This window comes from Nilaparvata lugens, chromosome 3 (genome assembly GCF_014356525.2).
Source record: "Nilaparvata lugens isolate BPH chromosome 3, ASM1435652v1, whole genome shotgun sequence".
NCBI classification, from domain to species: domain Eukaryota; kingdom Metazoa; phylum Arthropoda; class Insecta; order Hemiptera; family Delphacidae; genus Nilaparvata; species Nilaparvata lugens.
Genome location: NC_052506.1, coordinates 59,838,972 through 59,855,389, shown reverse-complemented (window position 1 = coordinate 59,855,389; position 16,418 = coordinate 59,838,972). Strand labels below are relative to the sequence as shown.

Below are 16,418 nucleotides of genomic sequence, written 5' to 3'. Positions count from 1 at the left end.
AAACCGTTCACTTTACAGAAAATTTACAAGATACAAAAAAGTTAGCAAATTTTATCAAGATTCCAAGGATACCTCATTTATTAAGATTGGTCGGCGAATAACACAGAAATTAATTATTTTCGTTTTGCATGCATGATCACTTTTCACAATTTAAACATCAATTACATTTTTTAATTCCAATTGTATTTAAGATGAAGCTTTGAAACTAGGTATGGCTCCATATGGCCATCCAGATGATTTTATAATGTTTTTTCAGATGATCTTGTTTGTTCATGATCATGCATATTGTACGAAAATAATTAATTTCTCTGTTACTATCTGACCAATCTTAATAAATAAGGTATCCTTGGAATCTTGATAAAATTTTCTAACTTTTTTGTCTCTTGTAAATTTTCTGTAAAGTGAACGGTTTTCGTGAAATTTGTAATCAAAAATTTAAAATGGCCGCCATTTTGAAAATTTACATAGAATTTTTTTTATTTTATTTCTTAAAGTTGAGTCTTTACAGCATAAATATTCATGCCAAATTTCAGATCAATACATGATTTCGTTCTTGAGATAAAAATTCCTAAGTGAAAAAACAAAATGGCAGCTATAAGGATAACCGCTGAACGGTTATAAAATAAAACATAAAATACAACATTGGTAGTCTCTTATCATCCAGGAACAATACCCTAAAATGTTCGACACTACTTCTGAAACATTCTGTATAATAATTCAATAGGATTATTGAGATCGAACAGAGCTTTTTTTATAAAAGTTTTCAAAACAACAAAACGTTCCAGCATTGATAAAAGACTATTCCAAAGACTAAGTTGTGACATCAAGAAGAAGATCAAGTTGTTTTACCTACTCTTCTCTTATGTAGGTGACGCTTTAATAATTTTACAATTTTTCAAAGTTTACTTTATTCACGTTCAGTTTATTTGTGAGCTCTTCTATCAAATCTGCCATCAAATTATCCCGGGATTCATATGTTTCAGAAAGAGATCGGGTTTCCGAGATTGACAACCGTACTTGAAAGTGACTCTGCTGGATAAACAAAGTTTTATTGTAACAAAAATATTCATTTCATGAGTCTCAAAAATAATGTTGAATTTTTCCAATTTTATTTGCAAATACAGTGTTTACAATACTTTGACAAAAAATCAGTTATTCCCTGCGAATTACCTGTCAGCATTCCCTACAAATAACCTCAATGCTTATCACGCAAACAATGCTGCCAGTTTGAAAAGAATCTCACAATAGGAGGAAATGGACAACAGTTTCTTGGTTTCTCACTGACTAGCCAGCTTTTTACTCGCTCGCTGTTAGCTCATAAACTTGAGCTAAGACTCAACAAACTGATCAACATCCATCGTTTTGCTACTTGAATTTTAATAATAACTTTCAACACCTTATAAACTGGAAAAGTGGCCAAATATGTATAAAACTTATAATATTTCAGAAAAAAATTACTTCATACAAATCTGAATTTTCCATTGTCTTTTTTCGTTCGTTTACTTGGTACTCTAAATAAAATACTGTGATCCCTTATTTGTGATAGTCCATTACTTTCTTTCCAATTGATTTAATAGGTAAAAAAAAACATTACAATATTGGAAAGAAAAAAAACAGGAGCTAGCCCAAAACATCATCGCTTCCTGAATTTAGTTCATTAAATTGTCCAAAGTAGGGTTAAGATCACTTTTTACAAATTTTACAATTACAATTTTTACAAAAATAACTTACATAAATTTCATAGTTATAATTAAGAATTTTTATAGATTAATATTAATCTATTTATAACAAGTTTTGGGCTACCTATGTTCTTTTTCTTTCCAATATTGTTTAATTTTTTATTATTCTTGACAACTCATCTCTTGATAATGGATGAAATTTAAATACCTTTTCAATTGGCTCAGCATTTAATGTAGTTGTATTATAAGTATTAGTGTTCAGTGACTTTTGGAGATTATATGCAACCTGTTGATAATATTTATTGAAAAAGTTACAAATGTCTATACTATCATCCATATAATTTCCATGTTCATCGATTATCCTAGGGACATTATCCTAGTAACTGTATCTTTTTGAGCTGCTCTCCTATTTCTATTAATTACCTCCCAAACAGCAGAGTTAAAATTGGTACTAGTTGTTAATATTTCAGCTGTTTTCTTACACTTAGCTTTCCTCACTTCTTTTGCATAGTTTTTCTTTAGACATTTGTATTTGACTTCACTCGGAACATCCCTCACTAATTTAAATTCCTCATAAGCTTCCCTAACAATATTTCTTTGAGTAAGAATATCTTCAGTTATCCATTCATCTACTTTGTTTAATTTACTTTTTACTTTGACTTTTTTTATCGGACAGCATACACTAATGTGAAATCTTAGAGTATCAATGAATTGCTTATATTTGTAATTTAGGTTACAACTGTTATAAACACTACTCCAATTTTCTTGAAGCAGTTCCTGCTTCAAACAATTTATATTTCCTAGCTCATATTGCTGAATTTCTTTCACAAAAGATTTTTTCTGCCTGGATTCTGGCCCTGCAACTTAACATCTAAAATTTGATAGTTATGATCTCATAGATCTGAGCTCCCTAACCTGACATTACAACCTTCTATATTTGTGAGGATATTATCAATAATTGTCTGTGAAGTTCGAGTTACTCTTGTATATTCGTGTACCTTAATTTCTAAATTATTCATATTAATAATATCTCTAATATCCTCTGTCATTTTATCCTGCCTGGCAAAATCGGTATTGAAATCTCCTACTACTATAACATTTGTGAAACGAGCGGTTGTAATTTCCAAAAGTGTATGGAGCAGCTCACAAAATTTTTGCCAGTCTCCATTTGGTGACCTATAGATACCTAACACTGCTACCTCAAATCGATCATCAATTTTTAACCTTAGTCCCGTCACCTCTAAATCCATCTCAACAGAAAATCTCTTAACAAAATCCAGTTCATAAGTTTGGGTATGTTCAGCATTGCTAGTGATATACATACACCACCACTTCTATGAGCTATTCTACAAAATTCTGATCTCAGTGAATAGCCTGGAATCCTAACTTGATTTATTTCCTTTATTTTTAAGCCATGCTCTGTGAAAATGACAATGTCAGGATCCTCCTGTTTAAGAAATACTTCTAATCTGTCAATTTTGTTGCGAAGATACTGAATATTTTGATGATAAATACTAAAAACCTTACCATTTTGTGCTACTCTATCTCTAGCATTTGTAGCTATTTCCCTTTCCCTGTTTTGAGCCAATTTACTAAAAAATCGTTATTTGTTTTTTTGACTGTTTTTAAACCAGAGGATTGCAAACGGCTTTCAATCAGCTCTGCCAATCTATTACAAAAGATTACTTTGCCAGATCGATTTAGAAGCAACCCATGATTAGTGAAGTTATGTCTTTTCAGCCTTTCATTTAGAAAACAAATCCCCAGTTGTTTAGAGTTCTTATTTTTTAGGCTGTTGATTGTATTATGGATTGATTTGTTTGTCGAATTGATTGCTTCATTTAATTCTGGCCTATCAAACCTATTAGGAATAGTACTTATTATTAAGTTTGTTTTTTTGCTGAGTGGCACAATTTCCTTGATTTTTTCTGTTACTTGAGGAAGATGATTCAAGTTAGGTTCATTTATATTATTTGAGCCACCCAGTACAATTAGATAGTCATTTTCATCAAAGTCTTTAGTTTGTTCCCTAGCTGACTCTACAACTGCATTAATTGATGCACTTGGCTTGAAAAAACATTGGACATCAAATTTATTTTTTAATCTTTTATCAAGGAGATCACTGCAATCACGTCCATGACTGTACGTCAGTAGCAGAACTCTCCCTTTCCTATCTTTATTTCCCTCAGCTATATTTTTGGTTGCTGTCTTCAAAACCTCACTATACGTTTTATTTCGACCATTTTCAGAGCATTTCCCATCATTTAGGTTAGATTCTATTTTTTGCATTTGGACGGAGGTTCTATCATACATTTAGTATTATCAAATTTAGATTTTAGTTTCTTTATTTCCTCCGACATTAGACTACATTGATTTTTTAGATTTAGTAGACTATTTCTTTTTTATGGTCTTCATCTTGTAATTTTATAATCAGTTCCAAAGATTTAATTTCTTCTACCATCCCTAACCTTTCTTCCTCAGACGCTTTTAGAGTTACTTCTAATTGGAAAAATCTTAGACCAGTATACTTACAGGCCTTGGTATTCGCAGATGATATTGTTCTGATGGAAGACAGTGCAAGGAAACTCCAGAAGGCAGTTGACGTATGGGAAAAGGTTTTGTCAAGAAGATCAATGGAGGTGAATACGAGCAAAAGCAAGATTATGAGGGTAGCGGTGGGAGAGAGAGAGAGCTGTAGAATAACATGCAAAGGAAAGGCCCTGGATGAGGTAGACCAGTACGAGTATCTGGGAGCAATTATCTGTGCAGATGGAAAACTAGATAGAGAAATTGCAAACAGAGTGAAAAAAGCAATGAATGTAGCCTATATTTCCAGCTGAACAGCACCGTGGTTGGCAAAAGAGAGTTAAATATGACGACAAAGAAAAGAATATTTAATTGTGTGTTTGCTCCAACTCTCATTTATGGCAGTGAAAGCTGGGTAACCCTCAAGAAACACTGGAGTAAGGTTACTGCAGCAGAAATGAGGTACCACAGAAGAACAATAGGAAAGACAAGACACGATAGATGGCGAAATGAGAGAGTGAGAGGAGAAGTGGGAAGAAGAGCACTGATGGAAGACATAAAAGAAAGGCAACTCAAATGGTTTGGACACCTCACTAGAATGCAAGAATGTCGCCCAGTAAAGGAAGTGGTGGAGGCTAGGAGGGAAGGAAAAGAGACGGAGAGGTAGACCTAGGATGAACTGGGAAGGCTATCTGGAGGAATTGGGGAGGGAGAGAGGCAAGACAATGAGAGATATGAGAAGAATGGCTGAGGTTAGGACTGCATGGAGGAGATGGACCGAGGCTGGTACCCCTACGCTGTAACGGCAGAGGGGGTCAAGAAAAAGAAGAAGAAGACTTCTAATTGGTTTTTTAAATTAGTGTGGCTACTTTGTAGTTGAACAACTTTTTCGGCTAAAGTAGTTTGAAGAACTGGGGTTTTTGGTTTTGGCGTTTTTGAATTTTGGTTTTGGGATCGCGTAAGTACTCCCGCTATGTGTACATTTCTATTACTAACCTTCGGTGTTCTACTTGAGCTCATCTTCCTATCTAAGAAATTATATTACTTGCAATAACAATAATTGATTTATAAATGATAGGATTTTAATTTGGTTATAATTTTAGTCAAGTAAACTATCTATGTTTATTTTTAATTCTTGAAAACCTAACCTCAAACTAACCTCTAAACGTTGTTTGGCTTATTAAAATAGAATTAAGAATCAAAATCTAAAACAAAATGATAAAACGTGATCAAGAAACAATTAATAATGAGATTAACACAAAATTTGTACTTATCCGTGACTATTTATAACACAAAATTTTCCAAAACCCAGGAGCGAAATTATGTAGGACTTTCATTCACAACCTCTAACCTTGGTCTCGATGATCCACTACTGCAGCTAATACATCTATGTTCCACTGACATCTTCTAAAGAAGAAAGCAACTATCTTTGATTAGCAAAAGCATGAATCTATTATTGATCAAAATAATCAAATCATCCACGCACGTTACAGAAATAATTTTTCCAATTATTTTCGCATGTTTATAATAGCTCTTATAAAATAGAGTTTGTACCTGCTATCGTCGTCAGACGAGGAAGAACTCCTGGAAGAGGTGGAAGTGCTCCTAGCCCGGGCACGGGCCCTGGCCCTGGACTTGCTCTTGGTGGACTTTCCGCCTTCGCTGTCACTGTCACCACTGCCACTGTCATCGCTGTAGATGTCCGACGCCTTCAGCTTAGTGCCCCGGCCCCCTCCACCCCCGCCACCGCTGTCTCCGTCCTCTCCTTCGTCTTCGCCCTCTGCGTCGCCCTGCTTCGCACTCTCCTCTTCTCTTCGCTTCTCCTGCTCTATCTTCTGCTGTTTCTCTTTCTCCTCTATTCGTGTAAAACACAATAATATAAAGATTTAGTAGAACTCCAATCATCCGAATTAATAGCTATCAGACTCCATTCGGTTAATCAAATATTCGGTTAATTGAAACTTTAGAAATAAAAAAAAACTCCGTTAAATATATATCGTTCAACACTTTTCTGTAATAGTATATTTTCGCACCTAGAGCAGAAAATGAGATTTTTACGGCTCGAAATCGGTTTTCAAGTCCGAGGCCGTAGGCCGAGGACTAGAAAAGATTGAGAGCCGGAAAAACATTTTTGCCCGTGGTGCGAACGTTATTTTTCACCACACACAAAAATAAACAATATATATATATATATATATATATATATATATATATATATATATATATATGAGAATAGTTGTTTACTAAGCACTTCCGAAAGCAGAAGTGGAAGGTGATAGCTCTAGCAAATCTGAGGTAATCTGAATATCAGGAAATTGTCCAAGTATTTTTATTTTTTATTCTGATTTGTCTAAATAACCTAAAAGATGATGTTCAATTATGTGGGAGGTTGAGTTTATACTTTTTTATTCTTTAAAATGACAATAAGATGATAATTATTATGTTTTAATTATTGAATAATGAACACAAAAAATGAAAAGTTTTTTGATCAGCTGTTTTTTGATCACCATTCTTAGTTCCATGTGGAAAGTGTTCCGGCTGGAAAGGGTACTCTTTCAGGCCTAGGCCGGAAAGAAACCTGTCCTGACGTCAGACGAGAGTCGTATGCAAACAATGTATTTCAGATCTACGTAGGGACTGGAAAACAGCTGCTTTCTGTGCAGTGTGGCGAAAAAATTAAACTTTGCTTACAAGACCTATTTCGGACTGCGTAACCTTATCTAAATTTGGGAGAGGTAACACAAGGTTACCTTATTTTTTCCGTCTCTATCATTTTTGATGATGTACTTGTTGTATGAATCAATTAAGAAAAAGAGTGTTAAATGCCGTTACTAATATCTTATTAGATTAGTGAATAATACCTTTACTAATATCTGAAATTCGCGGAAATTGTGCGTACTATTCTCATACTATTCCCAGGCAATTTCCACCTGGCGATATCACCCACACTATACGCACATGTAAAGTAAAGGAAGGCGATAAAAATGATACACCGGCGCGATTTTCAGTGTCTCAAAACAGGAAAAATCACCTCGAGTGCTGCTTGCTGTCGGTCCTAGTGATTGCTAGCATTTTTTTCGAGGCTCATCATAAACTGTCAGCATTATCTATAAATAACATCCATGCTCTTCATTCAACGAATGCTGACTTGAGCTCATACTTGTGCTGTCTGAAGTCACAAACCTGTTCAGAATTAAGAAATGATCACTCATTGCCCCCCCCCCTGCGATTTATCTTGTGGTTATTTCCTCGGCAATTTATACTCTTGGAAATATCATACCAGTAATATCATACCCCGCCTAAAAGAGATTTGGATAATTGGTGTTCAACTGTATTATAAATTATTATCTCTAAAAAAACTCAATTTTTCTCAAAATATAGTGAATATAAACATAGAAACGTACAGGAAAAGGAAGTTTGTCAAATAAAAAGTTTTGAGGACGAACAGTTAGCAGCACTCCCTGTTTCATGGTAATACTTGATTTTGAAAAACAATATGTTTAACGGCGGGGCTCTACCTCCTCATAGCTTGAACTAACAAAATAAAAGTTGAATATCAACTCTTTCTTCGCCAAGTCAGTGACTAAAAATCTGGCGTGGCGCACTTACACAAACTTTCCTTGCCATTATGAAAATTTCCATTATACTCGTAGGTGAACGAGCGATACTCGTTGTAATCTATCACATGATGTACCGTATTAATTCCAAAATTGATCACGCGTATTCTACTATTCAAAAATCTGAGCCAGCTTATCATGTGACAGGACAATAACGCTGGAGACACACGATGCGATTGGAATCAACAGTTGTCTCTCTCATTAAGTTTGCATTTGAATAATCACATTTTCTCGAATTTCGAGTTCACTTTTGATTTTAGATGAAAATGTTACTGTTTAGATGAAATGTTCATTAACTGTATAGTCCAGAGTCAAAGAAAGATAGAGGGAAAAGTTGGAAGACAATTTTTGACTTTGCTGCTTGATTTAAATTAGTTAGGAGGAGAACATATCAAAAGTCCCCACCCCTACACCATGTGCTAAGGGGGTGGGGGATGGTTTAAAGGTAGGCTAACATTTTTTGGTTTCTCCCATAAAACTCACAAACTATGTATCCTAAGGACTTGACTGTCATATAACAAATCAAAGCTAACATAATTTCCTACAATATTCATTCTACAACTTTTCTTATATCTCCTCTAGTTTTTGAGAAATTCGCTCTTGAAGGTGTGACATTTTTGAAAAAAAAAACACGTTTGCCACCAATTGTTTTCTATTTTCGCTCTTATTACTTCCTAAAAATCGACAGGAAAAATCCATGTTGATAATGAGCTTATAGAGCATTGAATTCTCTTCAATTTGATGTATAATTTTACACTTTTACTAATTTCCCTACACCTTTTGCAGCAGCTTTAGTGTTGTGTGTGAAATCTCCATTTTTGCAACAATAGACCAATTGACAAAGGAATTTGGAGAGAATGTTTCAAACAACATTCTTGACTTTGCAGCTTTGTTGAGACTAGTTAGGAAGAGAACATATCAAACGTACCGATTTCCAACTCATGTGCTAAGGGAATGAGAGTGGTTTAAAAGTTGCATCTCTCAGCGTTTTGCTTCCATGCCCATATCTTGAGAACAATGCGTTCAACCGACGTAACTAACAAAAAATGAAGCTTGATGAATTCTCTATACTTTTTGTTTAGTGGAATTTTGTGATATTTCCAACAGTTCCCGAGATATTCGCTCTTGAAGGTGTGTAATTGCTAAAATAACAGGTTCTTATCCAATGTTTTGCCTTTTCAGAGCTTATAACTCTCCAACAAAGAATTATAAAAACTGATGCTCATCGTAGGATTGTAGAGCGTTGAATTATCTTTGAAATAATGTATTATTCCACTATTCCATGTTTTCTTTTCATTGTTATAGCTGCGTCAATGTGGGGGGTAGAATTTTCATTGCTGCAACAATTGATCGTTTGACAATGACATTTGAAGGGGGTGTCTGTAGTACAATTTTTGACTTTGCAGATTGATTTAGACTAGTTAGTAGGAGAACATATCAAAAGTGCGCATCTTTATACCCTCTGTTGAAGGTGTGGCACCGCTCACTTGACACTTGTTGCAGCAATGGAAATTTCACCCCCTACATTGCAGCTGCTATAACAATGAAAGGAAAACTTGGAATAGAGAATATACACATCATTTCAAAGAGGATGCTCTACAAACCCACAATAAGCATCCGTTTTTATAGTGCATTGTTGGAGAGTTATAGGCCCTGAAAGATCAAAACATTGGATAAAAACCTGTTATTTTAACAATTACACACCTTCAAGAGCGATTATCTCGGGAACTGTTGAAAATATCACAAAATTCCACTAAACAAAAAGTGTAGAGAATTTATCAAGCTTCATTTTTCATTAGTTAGTTATGTCGGTTGAACTCATTATTCTCAAGATATGAGCGTGGAAGCAAAACGCTGAAAAATGCAACTTTTAATCCACCCTCATCCCCTTATCACATGAGTTAGGAATGGGGACTTTTGATATGTTCTTCTCCTAACTAGTCTCAACAAAGCTGCAAAGTCAAGAATGTTGTTTAAAACATTCCTTCCAAATTCCTTTGTCAATTGGTCTATTGTTGCAAAAATGGAGATTTCACACTCAACACTAAAGCTGCTGCAAAAGGTGTAGGGAAATTCGTAAAAGTGTGATATTATACATGAAATTGAAGAGAATTCAATGCTCTATGAGCTCATTATCAACATGGATTTTTCCCGTCGATTTTTAGAAAGTTATAGAGCAAAAATAGAAAACAATTGGTGGCAAACGTGTTTTTTTTTTAAATGTCCCACCTTCAAGAGCGGATATCTCGAAAACTAGAGGGATATAAAAAAAGTTGTAGATTGAATATTGTAGGAAATTATGTTAGCTTTGATTTGTTATATGACAGTCAAGTCCTTAGGATACATAGTTTTTGAGTTTTATGCGAGAAACCAAAAAATGGTACCTTCAAACCACCCCCACCCCCTTAGCACATGGTGTAGGGGTGGGGACTTTTGATATGTTTACCTCCCTACTACCCTAAACAGAACTGCGAGGTCAAAAATTGTCTTCCCATTTTTCCCTCTATACCCTCTTTTGAGCATTGATTGCCTGGACTAGTAGAGATTTTCATGCTCAATCCATTCCACTTGAAAAATTCCGTTAAAATTGTATTTGAAGCCTGACAATAGGAAATCTAAAATCAAACTATGCACTGATGGGGTGGAGCTCCTGAAATTTTTACAGATATGGGACTTGTGGCAGTTGATAGAGCTTATCAATGACCGATTTAGGTATAAATGTAATCAAAATCGTTGGTACACGATATTTGGTACGATTTTTGAGAAAATCGAGAAAACCCCTGTTTTTGACACCATTTTCGTCATTTTAGACGCCATCTTGAATTGCATTTGATCGAAATTGTTCGTGTCGGATCCTTATAGTGTAAGGACCTCAAGTTCCAAATTTCGAGTCATTCCGTTTAATTGGGAGATGAGATATCGTGTACACAGACATACATCCACTCAAACAGACCAATACCCAAAGACCTCTTTTTTGGACTCAGGGGACCTTGAAACGTATAGAAATTTAGAAATTGGGGTACCTTGATTTTTTTTCGGGAGGCAATACTTTCCTTACCTATGTTAATAGAGCAAGGAATGTAAAAAGTGATATTATAAGAGGGGAAATAGCAGTGCGCTTTGATTTGCAAAGGCCTCCCTGATTTGTAGCCTATTATTATTGTACGCTCTACACGTTAAAACCCGTATGCTTGGACAAAAAATCTATCAGTAGTTTTACCTGTATTTTTAGACCTTGTTTTATAATTTTACAATCGCCAGACTAACAAGACATTATAGAGGGGTCTTGAGGCGTTTCTTCACTTCCTCGAATGACAACGCTTATCCAGTAAAAAGTTCATTATTTTCAGATTAAAAAGGCAATCAACATCATGAATAACATGTACAAAACATCGAATAAGTGTTAATTTTGAAATTGATAATAGACATTAGAATCATCATTTACAAATAGTGTGTGAGGCTTCACAAAATTTAGTTAAATTAAACAATAAAATATAGGCCTAACAATTAATTTTTGGATTAAATAAATAATATAGGTAGAACCAATGGCGACGATAATTGTATGAGCTTACCTCTTTCCCTTCGTTCCTCTCTCCTTGCTTTCAGAAGGTTCATTGCTTGAGCTTTCTTGTCCATCTTCCCTCTATTCTCTTCCACGGTTTTCTTTCTTTCTTTACTTCGTTCTTTGGGATCTAGCCTTTCTTCTCTCTTTTTAACAGTTCCTTTCTTTTTCTTCATTTCTTGCTTCTTGGCTAGTCTTAGCTTTTTCTCAATTTCAAACCTGAAAATTAATTAAAATAACAATAAATATTTGGACCAAGTTAGTATCTGTTCGCTCATTTTTAAAAATTACTAGTATATAAATTGAAAAATTACTAATGAAATCAAAACGTCTAGATCAACAGGTTTAGATTTAATATACGAGAAATTAAGTGTTTACTACACAGCTAAAGCAAATGAAAAATTCGATCTGATCTTTAATCAAAAATATTCTATCTCAACATATTCAAAACTTACAAGCTGTTGAAAAATGTCTCAAGAACTGTATGCATACATTATAACTTCTGCATGAGCATAACGTCAGCATATTAAAAACAAAAATGTTAAAAATAACTAACCTAATTAATTTACAGTAAACATGGTATAAATAGAACTTTTTAAATAATGTTCAAATATGATCTTTACATCCTTTAATGAGAGCTGATTTTCTAGAAACTGTCAGCAGCGCAATACCAACATTTGTTTGTGTTTTTTCTCGTAAAGGACACTTGATCGCACATGACGGCAATATCTCCCTATGATGACGTCTGCAGTCTAGAGTGAGTTGCCACCATTGGCTTTCAGACTGCATCATAGCATCATAGCATCATTGCCTTGCACGTGTGGAACCTTGTGTAGGCATCACCCATCAAAAATCGTTGAACTTCTTTTGAAGTCTCAAGAGTTTTGAGTATCTCAAGAGAAATGTAACTGAATTTATGTCAATTATTGAAGTCCACGAGAATATGCATAGCGATAGGATGTAACTATGTAATTTAATTACATAGTATCTGTGTATTATTCATGCATATGAATTTGTAAATGAACTCCTCTGAATGCAAATCATTGAAATATTCAGAGAAATTATTATTATAGTTCGATCGTTTTCGATATCATATCGAATACAAATCAATACAATTCTATTAGAATTGTGCTTTTATTGAGACTTTAAAGTTGTTTTTTTAATTTTCTAATATTTTCGACGTCACAAAAAGGCGTTTATTCAAGTTCTTTTGCATTTTAGGTTTAAATAAAATAGCTTATTAGACCGAGACTAGGTGCTAGGAACACAAATAAATTACCAAATATGATGGGAAAAATTTTCAACTCTTCAAACTTCCGAAGATGAGAGTATTATTATATCCATCATTAAATGAGATATATTTACTTTTTATTTTTTACTTCTCAACCGACATGAACTTGAAGCTATATTATGTGTCTTGAATGATCAGTTATTCGTTTAAGGTAAATGCCAAAATGAGCATCTACTATATAATTGGATAAGAACACGATTTTTTAGCATATTGTGGACTTAGCATTAGTCTGTGAACAGTCTCATACCTAATTAAATAGAAAAGTGAAGCACATTCACAAAACAAGCCTTTGTGCTGCTGACCACAAAATGGGTTTTCACTATTATTTTTCGAGTAGAAACTCATACTGTCTTCTATGATCATCATATAACAGCCAAATTTAATTTTATTGTGGAGAAAATAAATAAATTAATGGAGGTTTAGCTCTTAGGTTGTAGCATAGAGGAATAATAGCGTAAGTAGATATCTCATGGTATAGAGTGTTTATGTCGCAACTTTTACTGTTATCTCAAACCGATTACAGTCGATTATTGTAGATTTTTGCTGTTTTGGCCGGGTGAGATTGTATGAACGGCACAATATGAGAGAGTGCCAGCGTCACATAGCTTTATGGGAAAGAACTACGTGGAATATCGGCTTGAGATAACAGAAAAAGTTACGACATAAACACCCTATACCATGGGATATCTACTTATGCTATTGTTTCTCTATGGTTGTAGGTATATTTGCAGATCAATATACTGGAGCTGCAGCGAACGTGCTAATTATGTGCATGTAAGAGTGGATCTTGGAGCAGGAATACCGATTCACAGTAACAATCCAAACATATTTGTCATAGATATGGGTGGCTCGTTGGAGTAAGTGATAACGTCACTCTAACATAGTATAACAACTGTCACAGCTCATATTGACTCACAATGCTTTCATTCACACTGAATCAGGTAGGCCTACTGTGAAATCAAGATAACCCGAGTTCGAATCTCGACCGGGACAAAAAGTTTTTGACCACAGCACAATCACATAGATCCCGTCTTTCGGAGGAGACGATAAGCCGTCGGTTCAGACCACCTAATAAGTAGTCATCTCTCATCATCATCCCTCACACTCATTACCCTCGCACAAGCTAAGAGCTTATGTGTTTGGTGACTATAGCCCGGTACTAGATCATCAATTCAAACCTTGTTTTCATGACTTCTCGTTGTTCTATCCTCTTGAATATCTCCTGCTCGCGTTCCTTTTCGGTCATCTGTGCCAGCCGCCTCTGATCGTCCTCGTCTCCCATGAGGTTCTCGTCGTAGCCGTCGTTGAACTCCTCCTGGCTGCTGACGTCCGACGACGAGTCCGAGTCGCCTGAGTCATCAGAGTCTGACACTTCACCTGCCACCATCAACATTATCATTAGCAGCTTACTAACTAAAAACAAAACCTACTTTAAAACTTACTATTAAATCGTAGATGTGGCAAAGCAAACAATAAAATTGTCACGTCACTTTTACAATTTTCAGCTGAATAACATCTTACCAGCGAGTAATCCAGGCACCCATTATGGAGAAAATTCTTCAATAATCTATCAAGAATCCACTGGTCACTACAATCAGAATTCTCAACAACATCAAAATCTGAGAACTAGTATTAATAAGAATTCTTGGATTAAGTGATCAAACAGCTATCGAGTTTCATTTAACTCATTCATAAAACTGGAATGCGAACATTGACAAGATATTATTTTTTATATAAGGAAGAGCAAGTGGCTACGATTTTTTACAGTTTTTAGGTTTACTAAGAAAGTCCTGATTACCAAGAATAGTACTATCCAACAATAAAGTTGTGTCATGATTGCGGTTGACAACATTTTATTTAATTATTTCATTCATAAATAATAACACATTTGTCAATTGCAATCACTATTTAATCATTCTTATAAGTTTACGAAATTATTATGTGAATGTTATATTTTACAGTAAAAGCATGGGATTTCAATTAATTTTACTTTACTGTTACTTAAGTGAATTTCATTCTAAAAATTTACAAACCTCAGATATTGAATTTAACATGAATTTATTTAGGGTTTATTTATTCACAATTTTACAATATATTAAGATAGCAGTACAATTAATTTAGATGGATAAGGAGCACTCCAGGTACCTAGTATCTAGGCATCAGGCTCAGTACCTAGTACCTAGGCACAAATTCAGCAGTCCATTAAGCACTGACAAATTTAAAATATTCATTCGTGGATTGAGTCATTTTGCAGAGAAAAATGAATAATTGGCTCACATGAATTTAGAGAGTTGATAGATAATTTATTACCTTCTTCTGGTTCTGAGTCATCATTTTTATCATCATCCTTATCACTATCGGATTCAGAAGATTTTGTAACTGTCCTTTTCACAACCGGTTTTGTCTTTTTCTTCTTTTTAACAGAAGCCTTATTACCCCGTGCGTCCCAGTCATCGTCCGAGCCAGAAGAGGTTTCTGAATCTGAATATGCCTTACTCACATTCGATGGCTTTTTAGCTGGCTGTTCAGGAGAATCATCGCCTTGCTTGGCTTTCTTTTTCTTTGCTAGAGATAGCAATTCCTGAAATAAAACAATTGTATTTACAAGAAATGCATGAATAAAAGAGCTATTTTCATTGGATTTCATATAAAAATAATACCCCCCTCTTCCAATCATTCTATAACATTGCAATTTGAACAAAAAACCTAACTTTTTCCCAAACTGACTATGCTATTAAATTTAAAAACAAAATTTCAAATTTTCCCTAAAACTCTAAGGCTAATTTTAATGTCTAAGCTCTAATTTAAACTCTAAGCCTAAACTCATCCAAGATATTACGCGTCCTGTGTAGGATTTCCTTCAAAGAAACACTAAAGTTTCTACTACATACTTTGAAACTAACCTATACATTTCTTGCAGTCCTATTATTGTATTATTCATAAAATTTTATACTTGCAGAAATCCAATAAGCCAACATGAAATTTGACAGGTATGTTCCTTTTTGAATTTCGCATTGACATATACATACGGTTTTTTAAAATTTTGCATTTAAAAGATAATACAAAAAAGTAGACTCTTTGAACGCCAATATTACTATTAAAAACAAAATTTAGAATTATTCATCATAATTCAGCTGTCTAGTGCACTATAATACTACCCATTCAAAAAGATCGAACATCGAAAATGTATCTTTCCATCAACATTGAAGACAGTTGCAGCCAGACCTGATAACAGCGCTCACTCTCACATTCCGGGATGACACGTCACGGTACGATAGGACAGAAAAGCTATGTCTAATTAGGATTTTTCTAGACATTTTTAATTGATGAATTATTTATTAAATTCTGAGAAAACATAACAACAGGTCAATGTAAGTTATTGAGCGCGAGGTCTACTGTTCACAGAACTACTATTATTATATAATTATTATAGTGATGTCCACGTTATAATGGCAGTGTAGGAAGATAGGAAAAAAGGGTTGCCAGATCTTAGCTTTGCCACCCAAACAGCTGATACTGGTATATCTAATGAATTCAACTGTTCATTATTGTTGAAAATAGTAAATCATATTTTATTTGTCAAGAAAATATATTTTTTAAAGTTGTGATAATAAATTTTCATGATTGAGATTAAATATTTTGTCAATTAGTTGAATTTCTACATTGTTGATAAACGATGTGGCAGCATTGCAATGCGTGAAAGAGATAGCGCCATCTGCTTTGTTGAACGATAGACAAGGATA

The 16,418-nt window shown here is 34.4% G+C and overlaps 1 protein-coding gene across 1 annotated transcript in view; it reads right to left on the bottom strand.

Annotated features, from left to right (window-relative positions):
* The window catches only part of LOC111053722 (RNA polymerase-associated protein RTF1 homolog), a 36,625-nt gene extending 21,288 nt beyond the window's left edge, over positions 1-15,337 (bottom strand). The window contains exons 1-4 of the mRNA XM_039424218.1: positions 14,986-15,337; positions 13,854-14,052; positions 11,395-11,603; positions 5,760-6,060 (exon numbers count right to left, since the gene is read on the bottom strand). Of these exons, the coding sequence (XP_039280152.1) occupies positions 5,760-6,060; positions 11,395-11,603; positions 13,854-14,052; positions 14,986-15,322 (1,046 nt within the window). The 5' untranslated portion in view covers positions 15,323-15,337. The remainder of the gene's footprint in view (positions 1-5,759; positions 6,061-11,394; positions 11,604-13,853; positions 14,053-14,985) is intronic.
* Between the last annotated feature and the right edge of the window lie 1,081 nt (positions 15,338-16,418).